Consider the following 22536-nt stretch of genomic DNA (forward strand, 5'->3'; position numbering starts at 1 on the left):
ATGGCTAAAGTCAGACATCAGGAGTGGAAGGAGACCACTGCACACTTGCCGAGGCCACCAGCCCAATGCTTAGCGAGTGTCGTGCACCCATTAGAATATGACCTGTGCACATTACTAGCTGGGTGACGTATGACTGCCTCGCAGCTGTACCACCCAGTGCGCAGTTATGTCTAACCATATCAGATCAGGGGGAGAATTCGCCAGGACAACCCCAATAAATTATTTGATCGATAAATAATATAAAGTCACAGTTTTATCAATAATGCAAATTCCATTTCGGACACAAGATTCCTGCTTAAATAAGGATTAAAAATAAACTAACTCTGTGCAGCGTCACTTACTTTTGCCTCTTCAATTTCGGCATCTGCAGTCACCAGAACCCGCTCCTTGTCCCTCTCCAGCCGCTGGGCCATTTGGTCTATCTCCAACAGCTCTTGACACAGCTCTTCATTTTTGGTACTTAGATTCACCACTTCACTTGTGACATTTTGCCTCGTTTCTAGGAGCTCTTGCACACGTTTTTCAAGGTCCTGGTTTGCTTGCTGAAGGTATTCGATCTGGTAAAACACAAACATCACTAAATCCATGAAAATTAAAATTGACCCCACATGAATGACTGAAGCTTCTGTCTCATCTGAACACATCATTTTGCAGCTTGTCGTAAGTCCCCATTGCTGAGCAAACTGAATGTGAATGTATAGTTGACACTCCATAGAACCGTTCAGGCACCAGCAAACTTCAGTTTGTGTATTTATTTTTTCATCTTCCCGTAAAACGTTAATGCCTATTGTAGGAAGGCACAAGGGTCCGTAGTTGACGGAAGGTATGTGTCACCGAGGTTCCTGGCCTCAGTGAAGTAAGAGCCGGTATTTTCGCATGTGTCAGCGGCAGCTAGTGCTGGTTGACACGTTGCTATGTTAGTATGGCTGTAAGCTGATCCGGGCCGGCTCTTACTGGGAGTAGCCAAAGTGCTGGGTGGGTGGCTTCTCCCCACGCTCCAGGCCGGGTCTATACCGGCCTATATCAAACCCAGCCAGCAGTCTCAGCTGTGGGTGGATTACTCCTCTCTGACAGTGGAGCGCTGTCAGTCCCTGGGTGTTTTGGGATCTGAAAACGTGTGCCGTGCAAAAGGGCTGGGAGCCGCATGCTGAGAAACAGGCCCCTAAAGCCTGCTGTGGACCACAGGTGGAGAAACTGCAAACCAGGTGAAGGTTTTTGTTCTGTGGACTTTTCATGGTGTGAACAAACACCTAGACTGCAAAATGTCACTTTTTGTTTTTCCTTATGTGTGGCTAAAACACTGAACTGTTTAAGTTAAAGACTTTGTGGTTGCCTGTATACTGCGTCCTCTAGCCCGTCTACCAGAGCAAATCCCCACACTATGTAATTCATGGGCAGCATGGTGGCTCAGTGGTTAGCACTGGTACCTTGCTGTGCTGGAGTCCTAGGTTCGAATTTGACCAAGGACAACATCTGCATGGAGTTTGCATGTTTGCGTAGGTTTACCCCGGGGACTCTGGTTTTCTCCCACACTCCAAAGTCATACTGATCGGGAGCTTAGATTGTGAGCCCATTGGGGACAGTGTGATGATAATGTCTGTAAAGCGCTGCGGAATATATCAGCATTATATCAGTATAATAAATAGATGTAAAATTGTGCCTTCCAGTGGAAATATATCCACAAGTATATAGTAATTGCAACACAAAACCTCTGTAAAATGTTATCGAACTATAAGGCACTGTACACATTAGTGTCTGCTTAAACAGGCTCTATGAAGAATATGACGAATCCATTATGGTCTACCAGGATCTATTTTATTTCACGCCCATTATATTTATGGGTCCATCAGGTATACAGCCAAAGGACAGACTGACAAGTCTTATCAAAGTCTACGTAGTTAAATACAACCATGTAACCCTAAAAGGGACAACTTACTTGCAGATTGAGATGAGCGACAAGCTTCTCATTACTTCTATATCTGGCTTCTAGAGAAATAACATCGTGAGAGCGCCCACCATCCAAAGCTAGTGCCAGTCGTTCTAATTCTTTGTCTCTTAATTCCACCTGAATTAAAGAAATATCAGATTGAAAATACAATATAAAACTAGTCATCTGCTACAGTCATTGTATAATAAAGCTGAGATCACAGAAGGGTCACAGTGACAACTAGAAACATAGGATTAGTGAAGGATCCCAATAAATCACAGCAGCTACCTCTTAGCAACATCAAATACAGCATATACTAAAGACAAACCTGATGGGTCAGATGCTTCACTGCTCTGTCTGAGGACTCCAACTTTTCTTGCAGGGAGGTGACATCTTGCTGTAGTTCTCGAATTCTGAAGAGCACAGTATATTGAATACCACATTACTTTATGACAATACAGGGACAAAACACAGCATGCTGAAAATACTGCTCAAGACACACAACAATGGATGATACCTTCTAAATCAATCGAGAACATTAGAGGTAGAAATATAAAGATATACCTGTCATCCGCCACCTGAAGTAGATCAGCAACATATGGATCCTCTGGCTGTGGGACAGGGTGTCCACTTATTTCTGAGGGTGGGACTGGCTGATCAATTTGCATGCGCTGACGGCGAAAAGGAATGTTTCTTTTCTTTCCACCTGCATAAAATAAGAAAATGAGCATTTACCCTGAATATACAAAAAAATGCATGTGGTCTAAGCCTAAAAAGAGATTTTTGTGAACTCACCATTAAAATCTCTTTCTCGCTTTATTCATTGGGGGACACAGGACCGTGGGTATAGCTTGCTGCTGCCACTAGGAGGTGACACTAGGCTGAAAACTGTTAGCTCCTCCCCTGCCAGCTATACCCTCCAGCCTGGAGAGAGCATGTTAGTTTGTGCTCCAGCAGTAAGAGAAGCAGAAATGAAACTGAAAACCAAACAAGAACTGCACACTGCCATAAGACCAAACCCAAAACAAGGTCCCAACTGGCAACCCATGGACCACACATGCCGCACTAAGAACATTGGGTGGGTGCTGTGTCCCCCAATGAATAAAGCGAGAAAGAGATTTTACAGGCGAGTTCACAAAAATCGAATTTTCTCGCTCATTGTCATCATTAGGAGACACAGGACCGTGGGACGCCCTAAAGCAGTCCCCGGGGAGGGAAGACAAAACCCCCAAGAAAGCAACTCCCTCATGGAAGTCACTATATGTGTGCCTCGGGATCCCTTGCGCGAGAGAAGAAGGACTGGAGCTTGCGATTGAGCCTGGACGCCATCAAGTCCACGTCCGGACGTCCCCACCGGAGACAGAGAGCCTCGAACACCTCCTGATGGAGAGACCACTCCCCCGGGGACCACCGTCGTCCGGCTGAGAAAATCCGCCGTTTAATTGTCCACTCCCGGAATGTAGACCTCAGATATCACCGATACGTGGTCTTCCGCCCACTGCAGAATCTTCGCGGATTCCTTCATCACCGCCAGGCTGTGGGTCCCCCTTTGGTGGTTGATATAAGCCACCGCTATGGCATTGTTCGATTGCACTCTGATCGGACGGCCCTGCAGGAGGGGAGTCCAATGGTGAAGGGATAGATAAATGGCCTGGAGCTCCAAGATGTTGATGGGCAGTTTGGACTCCGATTGAGACCAAACACCCTGGACCGTCCGGGTGGCGAAGACCCCGCCCCAACTGTGAAGACTGGCATTGGTTGTAATAACAATCTATGTGACTGGGAGAAAGGATTTCCCCATATCCAGATGCACAGGTGCAAGCCACCAACTGAGTGCCGACCGTACCTGCCGAGACAGATGAATCTCCCGATTCAGCGAATCTGGAAATTTGTCCCAAGAGGACAAAACGGCACGCTGAAAGGACCTGGTGTGGAACTGAGCGAATAAGAAAGCCTCGAAGGAAGCCACCATCACCCCAGTACCCCCTTAAAAAGGAGACTTTTGTATTACTTACCAGTAAAGTCTCTTTCTCGCTCTTCCTTGGGGGACACAGGAAACCATGGGTATAGCTCTGCTCCCTAGGAGGCGTGACACTAAGTGAAAGCTGTAAGCCCCTCCTCCATCAGCTATACCCTTCAGCCTGGAGAAGAGACTGCCAGTTGCGTGTCCAAGTAGTGAAAGATAACCACCAACCGGAAAAAGAACTGTCGAGCCCCAACGGGGGCAACCAAGCCGGAACCACAACTGTAACCCAAATGAAGGGCGGGTGCTGTGTCCCCCAAGGAAGAGCGAGAAAGAGACTTTACTGGTAAGTAATACAAAAGTCTCCTTTTCTCGCCCATATTCCTTGGGGGACACAGGAAACCATGGGACGTTCCAGAGCAGTCCCAGAAGGGAGGGACCAGAACGAACTCAACCAACACCAGAGGCATCAATCAACTGCCGCCTGCAACACCAGACGGCCTAAAGCAGCGTCAGCCGACGCATGAGTATGCACCCTGTAGAACTTGGTGAAGGTGTTCAAGGAGGACCAAGTGGCCGCCTTGCAAATCTGCTCCGTAGAAGCCCGATTCCTCTGAGCCCAGGAAGCCCCGACCGCTCTAGTGGAGTGAGCGGTAACACCAAGGGGCGGAACCTTGCCCTTGGCGAGATAAGCCTCAGTAACAGCCATCTTGACAAAACGGGCGATAGCAATTTTGGATGCCGCCATCCCTCTGCGCGACCCCTCCGGGACCACAAAGAGCGAGTCAGTAAGCCTGAAAGAGCTGGTTACTTCCAGGTAAATCTTGAGCGCCCTGACAACGTCCAGGCGTTGAAGCTTCCTCTCCCGCGGGTGGGAAGGGGAAGGACACAAAGAGGGGAGAACGATGTCCTCGTTCAGATGAAAGGCGGAGACCACCTTAGGAAGGAAGGAAGGGACCGGACGAAGAACCACCTTGTCCTGGTGGAACACTAGGAAAGGTTCCAGACAGGAGAGTGCAGCCAATTCGGACACCCTCCGAAGAGAGGTGACGGCTACAAGGAAAATAACCTTGCAGGACAGAAGTCGCAAGGAAACCGTCCGCAGAGGCTCGAAAGGGGAAGCCTGGAGCGCTGAGAGAACCAGGTTCAGGTCCCAGGGCGGTACCGGAGGACGGTACGGGGGAACCGCGTGAGCCACGCCCTGAAGGAAGGTCTTGACAGGACCAAGGGGGGCCAGTGGGCGCTGAAACAAAATGGACAGCGCAGACACCTGACCCTTCAAAGAACTAAGGCCCAGACCTTGGGCCAGTCCGCTCTGCAGGAAGGACAAAACGGTGGGGAGAGAAAAGCGGAGCGGAGGAATCCCCAGATCGGCACAGAACCCCAAAAAGGTCCTCCAGGTCCTATAATAGATCCTAGAAGAGGACGGCTTACGGGCGCGGATCATGGTGCGGACGACGTCCGCAGAAAAAACCCTACGTGTCAGGACGGTGGTCTCAACAACCACGCCGTCAAACGTAGGGACCCTAAACGCGGGTGGAAGATCGGTCCCTGAGAGAGAAGATCTTCCCTGGCGGGCAGCGGCCAGGGCGCGTCTGCCAGGAGCAGCATGAGGTCGGCATACCAAGACCGGCGGGGCCAGTCCGGAGCGACCAGAATCACCGAGACGCCTTCCGCCGCGATCTTCCGAAGGACCTTGGGCAGGAGAGGGATGGGAGGGAATATGTATGGGCGCGCGAAGCCTCGCCAAGGAAGAATGAGGGCGTCGGCTCCGCAAGCTCCCGGATCCCTGGCCCTGGACAGATAGGCGGGGACCTTGTGATTGAATTTTGAGGCCATGAGGTCCACGTCCGGAATGCCCCAACGAAGGCAAATGGCCTCGAATACCTCCGGGTGAAGAGACCACTCGCCGGGGTCGACGGTGGTGCGACTGAGGAAGTCCGCCGCCCAATTGTCCACCCCTGGAATAAAAATTGCAGATAGAGCCGGGACGTGGGCTTCCGCCCAACGGAGAATGCTGGTGACCTCCCGCATTGCAGCAGCGCTGCGAGTGCCCCCCTGGTGGTTTATGTACGCCACAGCCGTGGCGTTGTCCGATTGTACACGAACAGGATGACCCTTCAGCAGATGAGTCCAGTGTCCTAGAGACAGAAGGGCCGCTCTCAGCTCCAAAACATTGATCGAGAGTTTGGACTCCGATGGAGACCAAATGCCCTGGACGGATCGGGGAGGAAACACGCCTCCCCAGCCCAAGAGACTGGCATCGGTTGTAACCACCAACCAGTTGAGTGGCAGAAAGGACCTGCCCAGAAGAGGGGACTGTAACCACCAGTGGAGAGATGACCGCACCGGAGGCGATAGATGGAAGGGATGATCCAGAGACTCCGGCGATTTGTCCCAGGAGGAGATGATCGCCCGTTGGAGAGGGCGGGAGTGAAACTGCGCAAATGGGATCGCCTCGAAGCAGGCAACCATCTGCCCCAAGACCCGCATGCAGAAGCGGAAGGACGGTCGACGGTGGAGAAGGAGACCCCGAACCGCCCCACGGAGGATCAGACGTTTTTCCGAGGGAAGACGTACCTCCGCCGCTCCTGTGTCTAAAAGCATTCCCAGGAAGACTAGTTGTCTGGAGGGGGGAAGGGAGGACTTGGGGAAGTTGATGACCCAACCGAACCTCACCAGAGTCTCTAGAGTGAGATCCACGCTGGCAACCGCTTGAGAAAGGGACGGAGCCTTGATGAGGATATCGTCCAAGTACGGTAGCAGAAAAACACCCCTGGAACGGAGTAAGGCCAAAACCGGGGCCAGGACCTTGGTGAACACCCGGGGGGCTGTTGCCAGCCCAAAGGGAAGGGCGACAAACTGGAAGTGGAGGTCCCCCACGGCGAATCGGAGGAAGCGATGGTGACACCGGGCTACCGGAACATGGAGGTAGGCATCCTGTATATCGATGGAAGACATGAAATCTCCCTGCTCCTGGGAAGCCACCACGGAACGGAGGGACTCCATCCGAAACCGTCGAAGGAGGAGAAAACGGTTGAGCTTTTTGAGGTCCAAAATGGGCCGCACCGAACCTCCCTTCTTGGGAACTACAAAGAGGTTCGAGTAGAATCCTTGGAACCTTTCCTCTAGAGGAACGGGGGTAATCACCCCCCTGTCCAGTAAGGCTTGAACGGCCGCGGAGAACGCAGCCGCGCTTTTCGGGTCCCGCGGCGGGCGGGAGCGAAAGAACCGATCTGGAGGGAAGGATGCAAATTCGATTTTGTATCCGGAGGACACAATTTCGAGGGCCCAGGCGTCGGAGACGTGAGCCATCCAGACGTCCCTGAAAAGGAGGAGCCGGCCCCCCACCCGGGTGGGTGGGGGCGCGCCTTCAGGCAGAGGACTGCTTTGCTGCGGGTGTGCGGGCAGCCTGCGGCTTGCGCCAGGAGGGCTGCGCCCGAAAAAACGGCTTCCTGCGCTTGTCCTGGGGAGGAGCCGAAGCGGCAGCTGTGGTGGGAGCCCCAGAGGCCCTGCGGGAGGACCGAAAACGAGACGCACCAGGGCGTCCGCGGGGGGCGCCCCTGGCTTGGGGTTGAGGAAGATGGGTGCTTTTACCACCCGTGGCCTCCGAAATAAGTTCGTCTAGGCGGACCCCGAAAAGGCGGGAACCCGCAAACGGTAGCCCCGCCAAGGAACGTTTGGAGGCAGCGTCCGCTTTCCAAACCTTCAGCCAGAGCTCCCTCCTGACGGAAACTGCCAGGGCGGAGGAGCGTGCAATAAGGGCTCCCGCATCAAGGGAGGCCTCACAAACAAAATTCCCGGCCCGAATAATAAGTTGGGCCAAGGAACGTAGGTCCTGGATGGGGACGTCCGAGTCCAACTCCTGTTCCAGCTGCGCACCCCAAGCAGAGATTGCTTTCCCTGCCCAAGCAGAGGCAAAAACCGGTCTGAGAGCAGAACCGGAGGCAGCAAAAATGCCCTTGGAAAGGGTCTCCATGCGACGGTTCTCCGCTGACTGAAGAGAGGACCCGTCGGGAACAGGGATGGCCGTGTTCTTTGACAGCCGGGCCACAGGGGGGTCCACCTTGGGTGGGGAAGACCATGTGGCCACGACATCGGCTGGAAAAGGATAGCAAATGTCCAGCTTCTTGGGGTTGACAAAACGGGCGTCCGGGCGAGCCCAAGCCTTAGACACCACAGAGGAGAAATCAGAGTGGATTGGAAAGACTTTTGAGGCCTGCGTGGGTCTGATAAAGGAGACGCTAGCTGCGTCAGAGCTAGGGGGATCATCCTGCACCTTAAAGGTGTCACGAATATCAGAGATGAGTTGACCCATCGCTGAGGCTAGCTTGGACGGCAGGGCCGAGTCCATTTCCAAATCTGAAACCGCCAATTCACCTTCAGAGAGCGAATCCTTTGGAGAGGAGAGGCTCGTCTGGGTGCGCACGCGTGGCGGGGAGAGTGAGGCCTCAGAGGAGGAGGCTCGCTCTACTCTAATACGCTTCTGAGAGTGCCTAGCTCGGGAGGGGTCACTAAGAGAGAGTGAACCCGCTGCAGCGGCAGAAGCAGTGGACCCGGAGGGCGCGACAGTCAGCGGGGTAGGTGGCCTGTCTATTAGGCGGCCCACAACATGAGTGAGGCTTTCCACGGCCTGGGACAGGGATCTAGCCCAGTCAGGCGGGTCAGAGGAAGCAGGGAGCGACACAGCGGGCGACTGAGGCTGCGGTGGAGCTCGGCATGCAGTACAGTGCGGATCAGACTGCCCCCGGGGAAAGGGTTCCCTACAAGCAGTACAGGCATGGTACCAAGGCTTGGCGGCTGCAGAAGGGTCTGACATGGTGAAAAAAGATGCTGCACTTAAAGTGGGAGACCCCAAAGAAAAGTGGTGGCACAGAGGGGGTTAACAGTCCTACCAGACCCGGATGATGCAAGCGGCAGCGGTAAGGGGAACAGACTGAGGAGGCTGTGGAGGAGAGGCAGCAGCACGGAGATGACTGGCTTCAGGATCGCACGGCAGAGAGGATTCCACGCAGCACTGAGAAGTGGAGCCCGATGAAACCGGAAGTAGCGGAGCGCATGTAGGAAGCTCCACCCCCCCTTTGCCGCGCTGAAGAAGAAGCAGAGCCGCGCGCGCGCGGCAAAATGATTTTAACCCCCAAGGTGATGAAGTGCCGGCCAAGATGAAATGGCGCCGTTCACGCCAAGTAAGCGGCCCCCGCCGCGCCTGGATGTGGCAGACGGCTTGCTTTTGCCTGCAGCCGTCCCCTGAAGGCAGCGTCCCTGCCAAGGACTTGCCCAGATAAACTCCCCTGCCCGGTAACGGTCCCGATATGCCCGGGGGGGGGGGGGGGGGGGGGGGGGGGGGGGCGGTCGATGTAGCAGTGGCCATGTAGCAGTGGCCATGGGGGATGTAGCAGTGGCCATGGGGAATGTAGCAGTGGCCATGGGGGATGTAGCAGCGGCCATGGGGGATGTAGCAGCGGCCATGGGGGATGTAGCAGCGGTGGGAGGGAGGAAGGGGAGGCTGGAGCAGCCACTCTCACCATACGCTGTCTTCGCCCTGAGCTGGCGGGACGCAGGGGAGCGAGGCTGCCCTGGTCCACCTTGTCTTCTGTGGGGGAGGCGGCAGTGCGGAATTACCGGCACTGGCGCAACTCAACCCCGGGAGAAACAGAGGGGTCTAATGCGCCTCTGTTGTCCCTGTAGGTAGAAAAAAATCGAATTAAAAAACAACAAATAACGCAAAAAATAAAAAAAAAATCATAGGAAAACAACCCTGCATAAGCAGGAGGTGTCTTGCCTCCTTGGACACTAAGCAAAAACTGGCAGTCTCTTCTCCAGGCTGAAGGGTATAGCTGATGGAGGAGGGGCTTACAGCTTTCACTTAGTGTCACGCCTCCTAGGGAGCAGAGCTATACCCATGGTTTCCTGTGTCCCCCAAGGAATATGGGCGAGAAATTACGGATTGACGTACTGCGGCGCCGGAGTAGCAGACGCACCGACCTGCTGGATGTCTAGTCTCTTGTCCTGTGGTAGGCGTACCAATGCCGCGCCCGAATGGCACATCTGAACAGCGAAACGAAGAAAATGTTGATGAACAACTGCGATGGACGCCATGAATTATTCTTGGACCAATGAAGCAACCACGGAGCGAAGGGACTCCATCCTGAACCGTTGAATCCGGAGGAAGCGGTTTACCACCTTGAGGTCCAGCACCCGATGGACCTCGCCCTCTTTTTATTTAAACCTGTTTGTAGTTCCCCAAAAAAACGTAAACCTTTCCTCTAGGGGCACCGGAGTTATCACCCCCCCCATGTGAGAAGGGATTGGACTGCCTGAAAGAATGCCGCAGCCCGAACTGGATCCCTGGGGGGTTGTGAGAGGAAAAAACGGCTGGAAGGGATGGACTCGAATTCTATTTTGTAACCCGAGGTGACGACCTTAAGTGTCCATGCGTCAGAGATGTGAGCTCGCCAGATCTCCTGAAAGAGGAGGAGACGGGGGGGAAGGCGGCACACCTTCGTGCAGAAGACTGTTTTCCAGAAGAAGAACGTGGTGGCTGAGTCCGCGGATGCCAGGCCGGCTGGGGCTTAAAGGATGGCTTTTTACGCTGGTCCTGTGTAGGCGGTCTGGCTGCCGAGGTAGCTGCTGGACGGGTGCCAGAGAACCGCAGAAAGGACGGATAACAGGAGGAAGAAGCTCTAGGACGAAAATAACGTTTCGCCTTGGGTTGTGGAAGATGTGTGCTCTTCCCACCAGTCGCTTCCGATATATATATTCCAGGAACCAAAATTGTCGAGACCCGGTAAAAGGGAGGCTCGAAAGCGAGCACTTAGAGGAGGAATCTGCCACCCAAACTGTAAGCCAGAGCTCAGCTGGAAAAAGGATAGAGCAGGTCCAGCTTTTGCTACAACCACAGAAAAATCGTCGTGTAAGGGGAAAGATTTAGGGGTCTGCTCCGCACGCAAAAATGACACCCCCTGGTGGCGGGAAGGTCCTCTTGTACCTGGAAAGTGTCACGGATAGCAGATACTAGACTATCGACCATGGATGCAATCTGGGAAGATTGCACCGGATCTATCTCAGCATCCGAATCCATAATCTCCCCCTCCAACAGCGTGTCACCTAAGAGGGAGGACGCCTGTGATTGGGAACCAGGAGGAGGGGGGATGTTGAGGAGTCAGAGGAGGAATGGTGACCTTCTCTAGGACGCTTGCTAAGAAGCCTGCTCCTGGATTGTACGCCCTGAGACAGTGTAGACTCTACCGGTGGCGATTTCTCAACCAAACGACCCATTAGAGAAAGGGTGGAGTGGGAGATTTTAGAAAGGTCTTCCACTGCCCGGGACAGGTCCTTTGCCCAGTCAGGTTCCACACAGCCAGAATGGTCCTGTACTTCTGTGGGCTGTAGAGGGAAGGGATGGCTCTGTGCGGGAGCATGGCATGCAGAACATAGAGATGTCGCCTGTCCACGAGGGAATTTTACCCTGCGCGAAGTGCAGGCATAGCAGGTGGCCCTGCAGGGGGCCTGAGGGGAGGTATTGGCTGGTTCAGACATGTGTGCCACAGCTACTCTACCCTGGAGGGGGTAGCGATAGTCCTACCAGAAATGGTAAAGCAGGTCCTGTATCTCACCATGCTGAGGAGAGCAGAGCAGAAGAAGGGGGGAACACTGTTGCGGCTGGAAAGATGGCTCCTCCCCCTCTGGGCGCTGAGGAGCATGACTGGAGTGAGTTTCTTCAAGCCATGCCCCCTGAATGTCCACTCTGTTGCGCATGGAAGCTCCTATGCACCCGTAGGAAATAAAAAGGAGTGCTGCCATGCCTGCAGGAGGAACGCAGAAGGGGACGCCTGCGTCCAAGCATGCCACGGGCGAGAATTGACGACGCAAGATGCGCAGCAGCAGTTAACCCCCACATGTCCAGCGAAATGTGGCCAGGAACGCCACCGCCTTTCCAGGCCTGTTCTGGGACTTGCGAGGAGTAGAAAGGGCTGCCGGTGGTAACATACTCACCTGCCTTCATCTGTGATCTTCACACTTCCTTGTCAGACCAGCAGTGCCACCTCTACGGCCGCTGGCACCGAAGTGGCAGGGGACAGGGCAGTAAAGGGTTTGGAGCAGGTGGCCCTCTTGCTGGCGGGAAGCAGGGGAGCTAGGCTGCCCTGATCCACTTGTCTTCTTGGGGGAGGCAAGGCGGTGGGACAACAGATACCGGCCAGACTCCCAGGGAGACAGAGAAGCCCTGCGACTATGTCCCCTCCAGAAACCTGTGAGAAACAGATAAAAATAAAATAAATCACAAGAGCCACCCTGCTAAGCAGGGAGGTCTGCCTCCTACGACACTAAGCTAAAAACTGATATGCTCTCTCCAGGCTGGAGGGGGTATAGCTGGCAGGGGAGGAGCTAACAGTTTTTTTTTAGCCTAGTGTCGCCTACTAGTGGCAGCAGCAAGCTATACCCACGGTCCTGTGTCCCCCAATGATATGAGCTGTTAAAGGGGTTGTGCAGCCAGTTTATATTGATGACCTATCCTCATCATGTCCCAAGCCTTGTTAAAAAGATGGATTCTGGCACGTAGGGAGCCACTTCCACAAGGTGGCACTAGCAAGATGGTTCTCTTCCTTGGGAGATACCTCTTTACATATTTGTTTCCCATCGAGCATTGCCAATAAGTCTCCATAGCATGGAGTTCTTCCAGTACTTACATTAGAAAACTGTTCCTAGAGTAGATTTTGCATTTAATTAAGAGATTTTTAAGGCTACTTTCACACTCGTGTTTTGGCTTTCCGTTTGGGAGATCCGTTCAGGGCTCTCACAAGCGGTCCAAAACGGATCAGTTTTGCCCTAATGCTTTCATGTTTGTAATCTTAAAACTTATCAAAATAAAAAGAATTTACAGGAAAAGGATCTGCACAGAATACATCAGTTTGCCTCCGTTCAGTCACCATTCCGCTCTGGAGGCGGACACCAAAATGCTGCTTGCAGCGTTTTGGTGTCCGTCTGATGAAACTGATCCGTCCTGGCACACAATGTAAGTCAATGGGGACGGATCCGTTTTCACTGACACAATAGAAAACGGATCAGTCACCCATGGACTTTCAATAGTGTTCAAGACGGATCCGTCTTGGCTATGTTAAAGATAATACAAACGGATCCGTTCTGAACGGATGCAGACGGTTGTATTATCCGAACGGATGCGTCTGTGCAGAACCATGACGGATCCGCACCAAACGCGAATGTGAAAGTAGCCTTAGCTGTGACACAACCACTTTAAGAATGCTTTACATGGTAGCTGCCCCGGAATGATAGGAAAATAGCAGTTGCATTGCACGCGGAGTGGAGTTATAATCCCCCATTAGGAACAAGTATCTGCACATTTACACCATCCGTACAACATGGAAAACAGGAAAAGTAACTCTTTGGTTTCTGATGGTTCTGCTCACACTTCTAGCACGGTTTCCATCATAAAACCACAGCAGTGCTGGATCCATGACTTAGGCCTCTTGCACACGACCGTCTGCTCTCCGAGACATACTGTCCTTGAGCGGCCATATGTCCCGGAGCGGCATTAATTGTGCGCACAGCACCATAGATTACAATGATGCTGTGCACGTTGTCCCGCACTCATAAGATCATATGTCTCGGAGGGCATACGGTCGTGTGCAAGAGGCCTTATACGGGTGTCTGTTGGGTTCTTCACGGCGTCCGTCAGTTCAACGGGAATAATAACACTGCGAGCAGCACTATTCTTCTGGTCATAAATGAGGGAATCTGTGACACAGATGTCAGCATTGCCTTACATGTTGTGAGTCACTTGAGGTGGAGGACGGAGGACACCCAACCAATGAGTTCAGGGGCGGACTGGGAACTCAAATTGGCCCTGGAAAAAAATACTACAAAGTGGCCCCATTTTGTATTCAGGTCCAAAAATACTATATTGTGGCACATTATACCACCCCAACAGAGCCAAATGTCCATCACAAAATACATCCCCAAAAACTCCCACTGGCCAGCCGTGAGGAGGGCTCAGGTGGCCTCCTGGACATCGGTCCGTCTGGAAATTTCCCTGTAAGGTCTATGGCCAATCCGCCCCTGAATGAGTTATGGTAGCACGGTGGCTTAGTGTTTAGCAATGTTGCCCTGCAGCACAGGAGCTACTGGGATCAGCCATGAGAAACATCCATTTAAAGTTTGTATGTCCTCTGCATGTTTGTGGGTTTTTTAATTTTTAAACAGGTATTCCTTTTATTTCCCACAAACCTAACCGACAATTTAAAAGGGGTTGACTGACTAAGATTTTTTTCTTCTTCTGAAGGGTCAGAATGGCACAACAAGATAAAGGAGTCCTCACCTAACCAATCCCCCAGTGTTCCCATTCTGACACTTACATGGGCCATGCTGGTTTCTCTCAACATGCAGGAAATTCCCAATCTAGGTCTGAGGCAGGTCCCCGCAAATATCCTAGGACCGAACCCAGGATAGCATTTTTTTTTATTTTGTTATGCTATTCTGACCATTTGAAAGAAAATAAAATCAGCTGAGCAACCGCTTTTAAAGGGAACCTGTTACCATGAAAATGAGAAGCAATCTGCAGGCAGCAGGTTATAGAGCAGGAGGAGCAGAGCAGATCGATGTATAGTTTTATGGGAAAAGATTTAGTTAAACTTGTGTTTAATTTATTTAAATTCCTGCTCATTCGGGGCTTTAACGTCCAGGAGGCGGTCCTATCACTGATTGACAACCTTCCCTCTATGACTGTGTATACACAGATAGCTGTCAATCACTGATAGGACCGCCTCCTGGACTTCAAAGCCCCGCATGAGGACAGATAGAAATGAATAAATTATATGTATTACTGAATATTTTCCCAAAAACTATATATCAATCTGCTCAGCTCCTGCAGCCTTCATGTAACAGGGTTCCTTCAAGGGGCTGTCCGAGCAGCACAAAGATCGGAGCAGTGCTGTAATCCACAACTAACCTGGTGTCTGCACCACAGCTTGCAGGTTCTTCTCCTGAAGTTGCTGAATCCTTTCAGCCTTTGCTTTGCTTTCTTTCTCCATTGATCGAATTTTATGGACATATTGGTTATTTAAAAATTTCAGGTCAGCGGTTTGGTGTTCAAGTTTTCTCAGAGAGGCTTTCAAATCTTAAAGGAAGAATAGTAAATTCAAAGAGACTATATGAAATGAAGAATCCACAGAATCTCACAATAGACTATTGTTGGATGAAGTTGCCATTTTCAGCAGGAGCCACCAATAATCTAAAGTGTATGGGGAGCTCCTCTCTCTCCATCAGAAGAACAGGGGGAAAAAATATGGATCTTTTAAGGTACCTTCACAGAAAATTCAGCGACTGAAAATCAGTTCCATTCACCTTAACGGGGCTTGCAGAAATCCATGTGCTTTCTGCCCCATTCTAAATAATGGAACTGATTTTCAGTCGCAGAAATTCCTGCCACAAAACCTGCCGTGTGTGAAGACCCCAAGAGTCCATTCACACGTCCGTAGAATGGGTCCGCATCCATTACGCAAATTGCGGAACAGGTGCGGACCCATTCATTCTCTATGAGGCAGGAATGGATGCGGACAGCACAGTGTGCTGTCCGCATTTTCGGAGCGCACCGCCGATCTTCCGGTCCACAAAATATATAACATGTCCTATTCTTGTCCGCAATTGCGGACAAGAATAGACAGTTCTATGGGGGTGCCAGTCGGGTGTATTGCGGATCCGGTATACACTACGGACGTGAGAATGGACCCTAAGGGTACATTCACACGACCGTATAATATTATCCGCGTCCGATCCGCATCCAGTACACATTTTGCGGAATAGATGTGGATCGATTCATTCCTATGGGTGAATAAAATGTGCGGACAACATTCAGTATGTTGTCCGCATCAGTGTTTCCACATTTCTCATACGCAAAAATATGAAGCTTGTTCTAGTATTGTCCGCAGAGATCGGTCTGAAACCCCATGGAAGTTAATAGAGCCGCAAATTGCGGAAGACATACGGAAACCATTCTGTATGTCATCCGTTTTTTGCAGATCCGTTTCCGTGTAATTGAAGTCCCTGCTCCCTGACCTTGGTGCTAAATATTCTGATATTACCATTGTAAAATGCGGACACACGGAACGGAGGCGGAAAAAAATTACGGACGCACGGTTCCATTATTTGCGGATTAATCATTACACACAGTTGTGTGAATGTACCCTTAGGGCTCATGTACACAACCGTATGTATTTTGCGGTCTGCAAAAAATACAGATGACATCTGTGTGCATTCCGTATTTTACGGAACAGCTGTCCCTTCATAGAACAGTACTATCCTTCTCCGTAATGCGGACAATAATAGGACATGTTCTATTTTTTGTGGAACAGAAACTCAATGCACACGGAGTAACTTCCATTTTTTTTGCGGACCCATTGAAGTGAATGGTTCTCCATACAGTCCGCAAAAAACTGAACGGACACGGAAAGAAAATACGTTTGTGTGCATGAGCCCTTCTAGTGAGCTGATCCGTTATTTCATAGTTCTTTTTGTGAAAGCTGCTGGGCTGTTCACCAAAGTAGTTACTATCAGACAACCTGGGGCGGTGGCCGACCTTTAATGTGTCGATCAGATTCTTCTTTGATCTTCAGGAGCTCTAAGTGGAGTTCATTGTTTTCTCTGACCAGCCTGGCATTTTCTGCCTTGTAAGGTTCTATCACTGAATCAAAATTCTTGGTCTCCTTCTCAGTTTTGCCAGCGTTTAACTTTGCGTTGCGAAGACTTTCTGTAGTATGAACCAGGTCACTGTAAAGTGCAGAAAAAGCAGAATGATACAACGTACCTGAAATAGTCTACACAGAACTCCATATCCTGGAGCAGAAGTGTGTGTTAAGGCGCTGTCTACTGTAACTTGTAATGGGAGGCTGCACTACTGAAGTATTTTCATGGATAAAGTGTATATTGTGACTGTGCCAGTTATCAATGTCCAGAATCCACCCAGTATTACCGACCGCTGCTCTCATATATATATATATATATATATATATATATATATATATATATATATATATATATATATACACACACATACATACATATACACACACACACACACACACACAGTACAGACCAAAAGTTTGGACAAACCTTCTCATTCAAAGAGTTTTCTTTATTTTCATGACTATGAAAATTGTAGATTCACACTGAAGGCATCAAAACTATGAATTAACACATGTGGAATTATATACATAACAAACAAGTGTGAAACAACTGAAAATATGTCATATTCTAGGTTCTTCAAAGTAGCCACCTTTTGCTTTGATTATTGCTTTGCACACTCTTGGCATTCTCTTGATGAGCTTCAAGAGGTAGTCCCCTGAAATGGTTTTCACTTCACAGGTGTGCCCTGTCAGGTTTAATAAGTGGGATTTCTTGCCTTATAAATGGGGTTGGGACCATCAGTGGCGTTGAGGAGAAGTCAGGTGGATACACAGCTGATAGTCCTACTGAATAGACTGTTAAAATTTGTATTATGGCAAGAAAAAAAGGAGTTAAGTAAAGAAAAACGAGTGGCCATCATTACTTTAAGAAATGAAGGTCAGTCAGTCAGCCGAAAAATTGGGAAAACTTTGAAAGTAAGGGCTATTTGACCATGAAGGAGAGTGATGGGGTGCTGCGCCAGATGACCTGGCCTCCACAGTCACCGGACCTGAACCCAATCGAGATGGTTTGGGGTGAGCTGGAACCGCAGAGTGAAGGCAAAAGGGCCAACAAGTGCTAAGCATCTCTGGGAACTCCTTCAAGACTGTTGGAAGACCATTTCAGGGGACTACCTCTTGAAGCTCATCAAGAGAATGCCAAGAGTGTGCAAAGCAGTAATCAAAGCAAAAGGTGGCTACTTTGAAGAACCTAGAATATGACATTTTCAGTTATTTCACACTTGTTTGTTATGTATATAATTCCACATGTGTTAATTCATAGTTTTGATGCCTTCATAGTCATGAAAATAAAGAAAAAACTCTTTGAATGAGAAGGTGTGTCCAAACAATACACCCAGGATATTTCCCACATAAAGAAGCCCATCAGGCATCTACCAGGACTGGTGGCACCAGAGAGGAAGAAGAAGCCCTATGTATGCGGCGTCCTCTTGTATAGACAAAAATCCACAGCACTGGTGACGTCAGTGCAATTCTGGACGATGCTTGAAGAGTGTCCTGGCCGGAAGGACACTTATCCTCCTCATAGCTCGCGCTCCGTACAGAGCACACAGTGACGTCACTTAAGCTGCAGAATCTTCAAGGGATCAAACTTAATCCAATGAGTTTCGGAAAATGGTCACGTTTTTCTTTCCTTGGGGATAAAGATCCTTGTTCTTCTCCTAATTATATAGGCATTTACAGAATTAAACAATGCCTATCCAAGAGGGCGCCACATACAGAGGACTTCTTCCTCTTCGCCACAAGTAGTATAGGGAGCAGCGGTCGGGTATGCTAGTTGGATTCTGGACATTGATAGCGCAGTGACAGTACGCTGTTAGTTTTCATTGAGCCGGCGGGTGGTACTGGCTTGTGAGCTGCTTTCGTGATCGCGCCGGTGATCTCGCTAGTGAATTGAAGTAGTTTCATACCAATATGTGTTGCTCTGTGAGGGTTCAAGCACCAAGACTCCCACCAACTGCTGAAACAAAGGGGAAGAAGCACCCTCATCAGAGCGCAGTGCTCCCGGCATGTTTGGTTCTGCACATAGGATCCCAGCAGTTGTGGGGTTAGCAGTGTACTGATCCATAAATTGGCACACTGCCCTGCTCACATCTCCGCGCAGAGCCTGACACAGACGAAGGGGCAAAGCACTATGATGTGCACTTCTGCTATGGGTGGGGGTCTCAGCATCCAGTCCCTTTGGGTGTCTGCACATGGTCTGGATTACGTGCGGAAAAACAGCATAATCCAGTACCAGGAAATTGTATGATATTAGACAAATCGCACGTACATTTTGCTTTTTCTTTCTTAGGTGCGAAAAACGACCTACTGTGCGGATTTTGAAATCTACAGCATGTCAATTGTTGTTGCGTTTATCTTTTGCGGATTTCGCCCTTTTCAATGGAAGGGTGAGATCTGTGCAAAATCTATCAAATACAGCATAAAAAAAGCACAAAAACGCAATGAATAATGGGATTTATATGTGGGGTTTTTTGTGCAGCCCCCCTTACTGTTCAAAACTTCTGACGTGTTGTATCTACAATTGTATGATCTCCAAAGAACCGATTTTATTTCTAGTCAGATGGTCTAATTGAATTATTATATATATTACTTAACATGGTGGAGGTCTAATTTTATTTTGGATTATAATCTAGAGTTATAACAAAACTCATGCATGAGGAAATGATGTTATCATGCACGGTTACATTTTAAATTAGGAAAATCAAGTGTAAATTTAGTTTTCTGTTATTACTAAGATACCCGTTTGATTATATCTATATCCTATAGGTTATCTTCTCTTTTTTATTGCATATAATTGATTATTATTCTTGAATTGTCACCAATTTTATATCGTCTTATATGTTACATTTTTTTATTGCACTGAAATATTATTAATAAATCTATATATATATATTTTGTACAAAATGGTCTTCCTTTTGTCTTCAACTTAGCGCAGATCATGAGCTCTCGTTAGCTCTCGTTTTATTTGTGGAAATAAGTCGGAATCTCCTCTATTATAGATTCTAGCTTGTTTTTCCATAAGTAAATGAAACGGTTTTTCAGAGCAATATAAATATTCTGACAATTACATCCCCAGCTCCGAGATACCTGAAAAGTTTCTCAACAAGTGGTAAGGACTCGATGCCCAGCGGCTGCTTGTAGCCCAGTTGGTCCAGACGCTTGCGGAGGTTGATGAACTTCCTTTCTGCGGCAGTACTCATTGTAGCGATCCTCAGGCGTCTATGATCCCGAGTTCAGTGTCTAGGCAGAAATGTTAGGATGATACCGGTATTAGTTACTGGGGTTTCAGATTCATGCCTGTTACCAGTTACCAGAACACACAATGGCCGATACTGTTTGCAGAATTCTATAAAAAAGGAGTGGGATAAGAAATGCTCTGTTTGCTAGATGACGAAGTGCCCCTTCACATGACTGCGACTATCCCTCCCGCTAATACCTCATGCACAATCATGTATTTTTCATCCGACATTGACCCGTTCATTTCTATGGGGTCTTGCACACATCCGTGTTTTTGTGGATCTGTGTGGGCGTTATATATTATAGAACATGTCCTATTCTTGTCTGTATTGCTGAGGAGTATAGTCCTTTCCAAGGATACAGAATATCCGTATTTTGCAGATCCATTGCTTTCTATGCGGACTAAAAATATAAACACGGCTGTGTGCATGAATCCTAAAGCAGTAAAGACACTGAAGGGCAGATTCACTAATACTGTTGAAATCCAACATGCCTGATCCTTACCCCCCCAACATAAGCCATTGGGGAAAGTCGGGAGGATGTCATACAAATGAGATGAAATGCAAGTCTAATGTGTATGCAGGGCTGTGGAGTCGGAGTCAAGGAGTCGGGGGAAATTTTGGGTACCTGGAGTCGGAGTTGGCAAACAATGCACCGACTCCGACTCCTACTAAATTTAGATTGGAATTAAAAAAAAAAGCAAGTTTAAATGTCCCAATTCACAAAAAGTTATAATTAATGACTTCTCTACTGTAAGAATAAAGACCAATGCATGCAGTGCCTCACGTAACCGCAAAACGAACACGTTAAGTGACCGTGAAGAAGCGTGCTTTTCATGTGCTTCACTATATGTAGGGATGTCCCGATACCAGTATCGGTACCGATACCGGGCATTTGCACGAGTACATGTACTCGTGTAAATGTCCCCGATACCACTGCCGATACCTGTGCACCGCTTCTATGTGTCCGTCCGCGGCCCCTGCATCTCCCACAGCTAACAGCTTCACAGGCAGCAGCAGGCAGTGTAATTGGAGCCTAGAGTGGAAGCTAGGCCCGCCCCGCCCCTCCCCGCCCTCCAACCAATCAGAGGCAACCAGCACTGACTCACAGTGCAGGGACTCAGAGAATCGTCTGACAGTTTATTAGTTAAAAGAATCTAATGAGTCACAGACCGTGTCACCGAGTCCCTGCCAGGCTTCCTGCTCTGCGGCTCCCTGTAAGTCCGTCCGGGGGAAGGGGGGGGGGCATTATTAGCATAGCATGTAGTGGGGCTGTGTGTGTACAGGGTGCATGTAGCAGAGCAGGAAGTCTGGGGTGACACAGTCTCTGACTCATTCGATTCGTTTTAACTAATAAACTCTCAGACGATTCTGAGTCCCTGCAATAACTATAATTACATCACAGTCTGCTCCACTGCATTCACTGCAGCAGAGCTGTGTTTGCCAGGAGCGAGTCCCTCTAAAGGTGTTGTGTCTGTCTTCTATGGCCCTGGTCCTTCCCTTCCTGCCTGCAAGCTGCACATTGATCTCTAAAAGTAGGCATTAGGGCAAGAAGAAATATACATTACTGTATGATGGCCACAAGACTATTATACTGAGGAGGGGGGCTTCAAAAATTGTTGTCCTGACTCCTTACAATAACGTCTCCTTGTGGCCGTCCCATACAGTATAACGTCTCCTTGTGGCTGCCCCCATACAGTATAACCTCTCCTTGTGGCCCCCCCATACAGTATTAGGCTACTTTCACACTAGCGTTCGGAGCGGATCCGTCTGATGTTTCATCAGACGGATCCGCTCCGATAATGCAGACGTTCGCATCCGTTCAGAACGGATGCGTCTGCATTAAAACTTAGAAAATTTTCTAAGTGTGAAAGTTGTCTGAGCGGATCCGTTCAGACTTTACATTGTAAGTCAATGGGGAACGGATCCGCTTGAAGATTGAGCCATATGGTGTCATCTTCAGCCGGATCCGTCCCCATTGACTTACATTGTAAGTCTGGACGGATCCGCTCGCCTCCGCACGGCCAGGCGGACACCCGAACGCTGCAAGCAGCGTTCAGGTGTCCGCTCACTGAGCGGAGCGGAGGCTGAGCGCTGGCAGGCGGATGCATTCTCAGTGGATCCGCCTCCACTGAGAATGCATTGGGGCCAGACGGATGCGTTCGGGGCCGATCGTGAGCCCCTTCAAACGGTGCGCACGAGCGGACACCTGAACGCAGGTGTGAAAGTAGCCTAACGTCTCCTTGTGGCTGCCCCCATACAGTGTAACGTCTCCTTGTGGCTGCCCCCATACAGTATAACGTCTCCTTGTGGCTGCCCCCATACAGTATAACGTCTCCTTGTAGCTGCCCCCATACAGTATAACGTCTCCTTGTAGCTGCCCCCATACAGTATAACGTCTCCTTGTGGCTGCCCCCATACAGTATAACGTCTCCTTGTGGCTGCCCCCATACAGTATAACGTCTCCTTGTGGATGCCCCCATACAGTATAACGTCTCCTTGTGGCTGCCCCCATACAGTATAACGTCTCCTTGTGGCTGCCCCCATACAGTATAACGTCTCCTTGTAGCTGCCCCCATACAGTATAACATCTCCTTGTAGCTGCCCCATACAGTATAACGTCTCCTTGTAGCTGCCCCATACAGTATAACGTCTCCTAGTAGCTGCCCCCATACGGTATAACGTCTCCTTGTAGCTGCCCCCATACGGTATAAC

The 22536-nt window shown here is 49.7% G+C and overlaps 1 protein-coding gene across 3 annotated transcripts in view; it reads right to left on the reverse strand.

The window, feature by feature from the left end:
• The window catches only part of CEP135 (centrosomal protein 135), a 96771-nt gene that overhangs the window by 61103 nt on the left and 13132 nt on the right, over window positions 1–22536 (reverse strand). For 2 of the 3 annotated variants that reach the window (XM_040418828.1, XM_040418827.1), the window contains exons 2-8: window positions 19673–19825; window positions 16480–16670; window positions 14854–15021; window positions 2492–2633; window positions 2256–2340; window positions 1937–2065; window positions 342–557 (exon numbers count right to left, since the gene is read on the reverse strand). In XM_040418828.1, coding sequence (XP_040274762.1) covers window positions 342–557; window positions 1937–2065; window positions 2256–2340; window positions 2492–2633; window positions 14854–15021; window positions 16480–16670; window positions 19673–19785 — 1044 coding nt within the window. In that variant the 5' untranslated portion in view covers window positions 19786–19825. Of the gene's footprint in view, window positions 1–341; window positions 558–1936; window positions 2066–2255; window positions 2341–2491; window positions 2634–14853; window positions 15022–16462; window positions 16671–19672; window positions 19826–22536 lie in introns of those variants that run through there. The other variant, XM_040418829.1, reaches the window with a different exon arrangement.

The sequence above is a fragment of the Bufo bufo genome, chromosome 2 (assembly GCF_905171765.1).
Source record: "Bufo bufo chromosome 2, aBufBuf1.1, whole genome shotgun sequence".
Classification (NCBI taxonomy): domain Eukaryota; kingdom Metazoa; phylum Chordata; class Amphibia; order Anura; family Bufonidae; genus Bufo; species Bufo bufo.